Below are 7,433 nucleotides of genomic sequence, written 5' to 3' on the forward strand. Positions count from 1 at the left end.
AATACCAACATTACTATTCTTAAAAACACAAAATTCCCATATACTCCTTTAAAAATCCATGAAACCAGCCTTAAAAACCGGTCATACTTCAACTAACGAAAAGTTTTAGAGACTGTCTTTTATAACCGAGTACCTCATTTTCTATTGGTAGAGACTTGAATTTATTAAAATGTTAAGTATAACAAAATTATTTTATTTTACTAGATATTTTGACTGCTAGCAAAATCAACTAACTAAGTATTTTAACAAAAAATATTAAATAAAGACATTTTAAGTCTTTATTATTTAAAATAAAATTTTAATAAAGACATTTTCTATTGGTAGAGACTTGAATTTATTAAAATGTTAAGTATAACAAAATTATTTTATTTTACTAGATATTTTGACTGCTAGAAAAATCAAGTAAGTAAATACTAAGTATTTTAACAAAAAATTAAAATATTTAGTCACAGCAAATAACAATCTAAGTCTAGAAATTTATCTGAAATAGAGATTTTGTAATTTCTTACAAGCTATTATGAAATATTTATTAAAATGCGTTTTTTTATTAATATCACAATTACAAATTCATTAAAACTACTTTCATATTTATTTACACAGAACGAGAAAAACATCAACAGAAGATACACCAAGTAGTCTAATCACAACAGTAGTAAAACAATGTTACTCGTGGTTATATAGACAAAATTAGTTTTGATTAGGAAAATGAGGCATACCTTCAGCCTGTATACATTTCATAAATGTATAAATAGGTATATGATTGTTCTAGACAACATTCTTCAATACGTTATGAATTAATTTTCGTTTGGAAACAATACAGAGAATTAAGATACAGCTTCAGCTTCATTCTCTTTATTAGTTTGCTTTTTGGTTTCGAATATAGCTTCTATTTCTTCGAGCGATTTTCCTTTCGTTTCTGGTAATAGAAAATAAACAAAGATACAACCAACAAAAGAAAAACCTGCATACATCCAAAAGGCACCTTCACTCCCGATGACCGCTACTGTATCAGGGTATGTCTTTATGACAACAAACATAGCCCCAAGGTTAGCAGCACCGGACACAGAACTGAGCAAGCTTCTCTGTGCTGAAGGTAGCAGTTCCCCCATTAGTATGAAGGGAACATTACTGTATCCTACCGAGAACCCAGCAATGAAGACCATCTGGCTGATAAGAGGGAGGCTGCCCAAATCGAAGGCCCTTCCCCTCTCATGGAGGTAGAAGTAATAACCAAGGGCTATCATTGATACTACCATGATTACTCCGGACCACATTAAGAGAGGTTTTCTCCCAAACCGATCTATTATAAAAATTGAAACGATTGTCGCTAAAAGTTGAACAACACCAACGACGATAGTAGCTTCATATTCCCCCATATCACTTCCACTGGCTTGAAATATACTGACAGTGTAAAATATAATGGTGTCTATACCTGAAATTTGTTGAAATACGAGAATAGCCAGGACAAGTCCAAATGGGACTAAAACTGACTTCTTAAATAGCTCTGAAGGTGAGTATGGTCCTCTAAGCTTTGTTTTGGACCTTTTAATGTTGTTTTCTTTCGGTGTCGGGAGCGCAGGAGGCTTTGGAGCTTCTGTGACTGTGAAAAGTTCAATTTGAGGAGCAGTTGGTTGAAGCTGGAGCCAATCCATTGCTGCGTCAGCGGCTTTGTTCTTTCCTCTGCTGCGGAGCCAAGCGGGTGACTCGGGGAGAGGAATGAGGAGGAGCAGAAGGACGCCTGGGAAGGCAGCGGAGACCAAAGCAAGCCTGTACCAGGTAAAGAAGTAGCCGAAAACGTAGGCCACCAGGATCCCACCGGCCATGAAGATAGCGGGCAGCGTTCCGAGTCTCCCCCGAATCTTTGGGTGGGAGCATTCACTTACCTGTAATATAAAAATTTAATTCATAAGTATTTTTTTTTCGAATTTACATTTGAAGGATGTCAATAAAAATTAAATTGATAGAAGCAAGTTTGTTGCAATTATTCAGTAAATAAATGATGATAGAGATTAAAATTTATATGTTTCTAAAGACAAATTGTTTTACAAAGGAAATTCAGAAAAACGCTTCTTTCTAAATAAACCTGGACGAATAGGTTTGATGAGATGGTTTTTTCTTTTCTAATTTTCTACCATCTATTCTAACCAGCTTAATGATTACCTAACTATACTATTTTCGCAATGACGCTTTCTATCGTTTATTCAATCTAAATAATGGGTGACATCCGTCCAGAGATTGATAGGTTCGTCGTAAATTATTAAATAAGAGGGAAAATTAAAGTAACAAGATTTACGTCAATTGCAATCAAAATTCAAGAGATCTGGATTTGCAATTTAGAATTCATTGCATTATTTAGAAATATAAGGAATTTCGCTTGCTTTGGCTAACAAATAAAGCATTTTTCTCTCTTTATAAATGCTATACCAAAATGTACGACACTCTAGTGAAATTCGGGAAAAATAAGTCTTTTGATGATTGAAAATGTGTATTCAAAGAAAAAATATTTAACGATTTTTTCAAAATTAACATTATAGATATACAGGTTTTTAGAACTGACCTACATATTGTGTTTTTTTAAAAACGTTGAATTCAATAAATGAGGTTTTCACCTTTTTTAGTGGGTATTTTTGTTGTAATAGTTACTCATACTAATTACTTTAACTAGGTAAACCATAGTCAGAAATGTTTAAGGTTTTCAAATATATAAAGATGTTGTAAGCTTCTCATCAAAAACAATTTTCCCGACTAGGAAAAGTGCAAAAAAACCACAATTATTGGAATACACCTTTTTTAAAAACATTTACTATATGTCTAATGGAAAAATTTAAATAAACCTTTGACGTCACATATTACTTTTTGTTCAACCAAGAAATTAATAATGACAATTTTATACCAAACGAGAACATTATAATACAACTTTTATGAATACAGTGATTTTTTTGTTTCACATCCCCTTTATTCATAAAATAATTACAAAATATAAACATATGTACAATACAGTATATATATACAATTTGTTGATTTTTGCCCTTTTACTGGAGCTGCGCTCCATTCTAAGGGATGGCTCGATATAATACAAAATTTTTGAAATTCCACTGTTCAATTTGAAAATATGTGAGGTGCTGGGGCGCACTTTAATTTTTTGACTTCCAGTGATTTATTTATGAATCATTCATTTGTGGATGTAGCTCTGGTTACCATAATTTGTATTTTGTTTATTTTATATTAATCTGATTTGGCTATTTTAACTTGAATTGTTTAATTGTTCCATATACCCACATATACTTGAGCTGAAGGGAGGATGAGGCCGACACAGAAGCCACAAGCAGCCCTAGCAGCGACGAGCCAGGCAGTAGTTGGGGAGAAGGCGACCGCCACCCAGGCCACTGCGAAGAGAGGCGCCGCTATAAGGAGGGCGCCCTTACGCCCGAGGTTCTGCATGAGCGGTCCTGCTGCAAGTGAGCCGCAGAGGGCGCCCAGTGGTGGTACAGCAGCTGCAACATCATGTACCATCATATAGGTAATTCTCAAGGTTATCCAATCAATTTAGGTGACAACTTAAAGGAATAATAATGATCACTACATGAATATAATAAGTAGAGATCGGATTTTTGTGCAATTGCATTTTTTGTTCCCTAGCTTCAAATCATGCCAAATCTCGATAAAAATTCGAATTTTTGATAAGAAATACAAATAGCACTAATTTTATATTTCAAGATTTGGGTTTATTCAAAATTATGTACGTTTTGAGATTTTTTTTTTTGCACATAATTGCCTTTGTAGGCTAAATTTTTATTATCATTGCATAAAAGTTAATATATGAACTAAATTTCTCATATTAGTGTGTGTATGCCAATATTCATCTTAGTTTCATTTTATCATTTTTCCTTATTTAAATATTCGAGGTAAAGCAATGCATTTTTAAAAAAAAATGTTTTAAGGCATCAAACACTTATGGGCCTCAATTGCCTGAATTTCTGAATTCACAAAGGAAATGTATAACTACTGCAAAATAGGATCGTGCGGTCGAATTTGATTAAATTATATGGCAAAGTTTGGAGTCATTGAGAAACTCAAAAAATTTATCTTGCAAAATGGAATAGAGGTCTGCTGATAAATCATACAAAGAATTGAGAGAGTCGTATGTTCGGCAATTAGTTGTAAAGTGTTTAATGTAAGTCGCATTCGGAAAGTCTGACATGCAGGTGGAGAATCGCGGATAACTGCGTCAGGCGCGTAAGACCTATTTGAAAGAGCGTCAAAATCCTCTTTCTGCGCACATTCCTAGAAGATGATATCCAAGGGGAGACGTCACGTCACATGGAAACATCACATCCTTCTCGTCACGTTATTCTCTTAATAACATACAGAAAGCATCTTTGTTGATTAATAACCAACCCCATTGTTTCGGGTAACCTAAGGTTACCGAATGTCTGAACTGGAGGAGCTCCCACAATGTAGACTATACAAGCGCCCCTGTGGCCAACTGCCAAAGCTTACCATATATAGTGTTCTCTGTGGTGATAAGAAGCAACTAGGGCATGACAGAGACATTTTCTTTTACCACCAGCAGTCTTTTTTCTTCACTGTTATTTTAGTGTAAAAATGAGTAAGTAGAACACTCTGAGGTGCCTCCCAGAACAAAGGAAGAGCGAGGAAATCAAGAAATGAAGGAAGAGTAACCAAAGAATGGAGTAAGTCCACAACTATCTGTGTAATTAACATCCATCTTCATCAATACAGTTTTCAAGAGACCAATTAATCGAAATTAATTAACCCTTATAATAATAAATGTTTAGTTTCGACCACTCTGTACACCCTCTCTCCCCCCGTAACTTATCCAAGAGATTTTCATTTCAGTTAACCATGTTTTATTTTCATTATATACAGTACACTAAAATCCAACTAGCCAACCAAAAGTCAATGTGCACCTGGCCTTCAGTTGAAGGTGTACATCGTACACCCATAATAGCAATGCACATAATTGAAATAATTAAAAATATAATAATTTAGAGGAACGAGAAAATGGAGTAAAAAATAAAACTAACCTTAAAAAGCCAATTAGTATACTAATAGTTTTTTTTTGTTTTGATAGCCGATAGTTTCGATTTTTAGAATTAAGACATAGATACAATGAAATTAATTATTTATATTGAAAATGTATTTGAAAATATGCATAGACCAGAAAACCAAATATTTATACAATTTTTTTTTATAAAAATAATTGGTATTTTAGTTTTTATATCCCTTTCCTACTACAAAACAAAACGGGCAACTGTAAACATGGGGCAGTCGCCGTTACCACCTATTGACGATTTCATGGCTCGACTAGTCGGCCGTTGCTGTGTTGTAACAAAGAGCATTGCAAAAATGTCCTCCTGCCTTATTTCATGATTTCTACTTCCTGTAGAAGTACTAACTTTTTTTTTCATGAAGAGCAGTTGTTTCACTAAAACGTTTTCGATTAACACACAAAAAAAATTGTTGATAAGGGACACAGGTTTTGATTTTCATCATTAAATTCAAATATTTGATTGTGAAATATTGGATAAACAAAATCTAGATTATTCCGAATAGGTTCTAATATTGAAGAGTATACAATTCTAGTTTTTAATAATATTATTTACAAATTAATTAATTAACCTAATATAATGTAATAATTCAAGGCTGTACCTACATATCCATGAAACAGCGTCAGGATTCGGGACCAGCTCTGGCGAGATTTCTTTCATAGAGGGCACAGCGGGAGAGGAGAAGCCCCGCACGAGGCCGATGGTGAGGTAGCCCAAGGAGGCACAACTCGCCAGTATCAGCTGCAATCACATTTCAAAATACTCATTTTTTAAAATGCAAACATTATCAATATAAAGGAATCTATACAAGAAATTAGTCATTATATCTAAAGTCTAAATGAAAAGATGCTTTTAGTGAAAATGTGTGTGGTAAGACGTGCAAACAACTGAACACAAGAAGATTTGCTATGACTCAAAGAAACGTGATAATTTCTATAGAGGTACCGAAGTGTCCGGGTACTAGTTCTATAAGTTCCTTAAAGTTCTATTTGTTCAATGACATCAACGAATAATAGAAATGTCGACGGCACACAGTGGGGTCTTTATCTGAGGTTGTTTCAGACGAGTGAGTTGAGGCTTCACCTTAGCAACTTTTCTATTTCGGCATGTGTGTTAACTATCTTTTCGGCGCGACCCCGCAGAATGAAACCCTTCCAATCCAGTTAAAATATGTTGGTTACCTATTGGATAAACCCCTACACCCTCCCTTCCCGTATGTCGGAAATGCGAAGGTACGTGAAAAAAAGTGAGTTATTTTTCTAATCTAGCTAGCCAAAAGTCGGCTTTAGAATTACACTAGAACTGAAAAAAAAAAAGACTACAACTGAATTCATATGAGGAGAAGATGATTGGGGGTGCGATCATAATATAACACAAATAAGTTGAAATAACTATATATTATCCACGGTAAACTATCTTCTCATCATTATAAAACTGAATTCAAATTGTGGAACATATACGATATGGTTATATTATATAATCCTGGCTGAGTCAAATTAAATTCTACTTACTTGAATGAGCGAATTTGATTAATTTTATTATGAAAATGAAGTTTGTAAAAGGATGATGGTCCGGATACGGTAAAATAACTCAAATTGTAAATAAACTATTTATTATGGGCTAACGTTTCGTCCCACGCTGAGGGCTTCTTCATGGCTTACAGAATGAAGGAATGTCAAAGAAGTGGTTTTTGTGTTTTCTTTGTTCTTTAAGCCCTGATGAAACTCTGCAACGTGGGGCGAAACGGAGTGAAACTCATAATAAATAGTTATTGTAATATTTGTATTATTTTCTCCATCTTCCTTTTAATAATTACTTACATTCAATCAACGATTTTTCAAAAATTAGGTTTGTCCAATTCAGCGTTACTCTCGAGATCAAAAGTGTCACTGATATTTAATAATTATGAATTCTGTAAGGTCAGGTTTGAAGGTTTGTACAAACAAGAATGAATAGTTTATTTCAAATACGAGATGGGGTGAAAGGAAATATATCATTCTTTTATTTAAGCTTTTCAATTTTTATTTTCGATTTCATTAGTCGATCTTGCATTTATTATACTTCCCACTGAGCCCCTGAGGAGTTGCTATACTTGTCAGTTTTCAAGGCGTCAAGTCATTAACTCTGAAAAAATTAGCAGCTATTAACCGCTAATCTTGAAAATGTTGCATTCAAATATTATTTAAGGGTCCTTTGTAGAAAAAAAATACTCTCAAGGAGAGATATTTTTAACATTATAAATAACTATAATATCCCCATTCAATATAATAATTTAGATAAGACTTTAGGCAAGTTTCATCGAAATCGTTAGAACCATTATGGGAATTTCTCTATCCCAAAAAGGAACTAAAATGCATAAGA

At 33.8% G+C, this 7,433-nt stretch overlaps 1 protein-coding gene across 2 annotated transcripts in view; it reads right to left on the reverse strand.

The window, feature by feature from the left end:
* Positions 1–425: 425 nt before the first annotated feature.
* The window catches only part of LOC106677228 (facilitated trehalose transporter Tret1), a 64,013-nt gene continuing 57,005 nt past the window's right edge, over positions 426–7,433 (reverse strand). The window contains exons 1-3 of one of the 2 annotated variants that reach the window (XM_014415021.3): positions 5,674–5,809; positions 3,280–3,494; positions 426–1,883 (exon numbers count right to left, since the gene is read on the reverse strand). In XM_014415021.3, the coding sequence (XP_014270507.1) occupies positions 825–1,883; positions 3,280–3,441 (1,221 nt within the window). In that variant the 5' untranslated portion in view covers positions 3,442–3,494; positions 5,674–5,809 and the 3' untranslated portion in view covers positions 426–824. Of the gene's footprint in view, positions 1,884–3,279; positions 3,495–5,673; positions 5,814–7,433 lie in introns of those variants that run through there. The other variant, XM_014415020.3, reaches the window with a different exon arrangement.

Source organism: Halyomorpha halys, unplaced genomic scaffold (genome assembly GCF_000696795.3).
Source record: "Halyomorpha halys isolate HHAL.00 unplaced genomic scaffold, Hhal_1.1 Scaffold91.1, whole genome shotgun sequence".
Classification (NCBI taxonomy): Eukaryota; Metazoa; Arthropoda; class Insecta; order Hemiptera; family Pentatomidae; genus Halyomorpha; species Halyomorpha halys.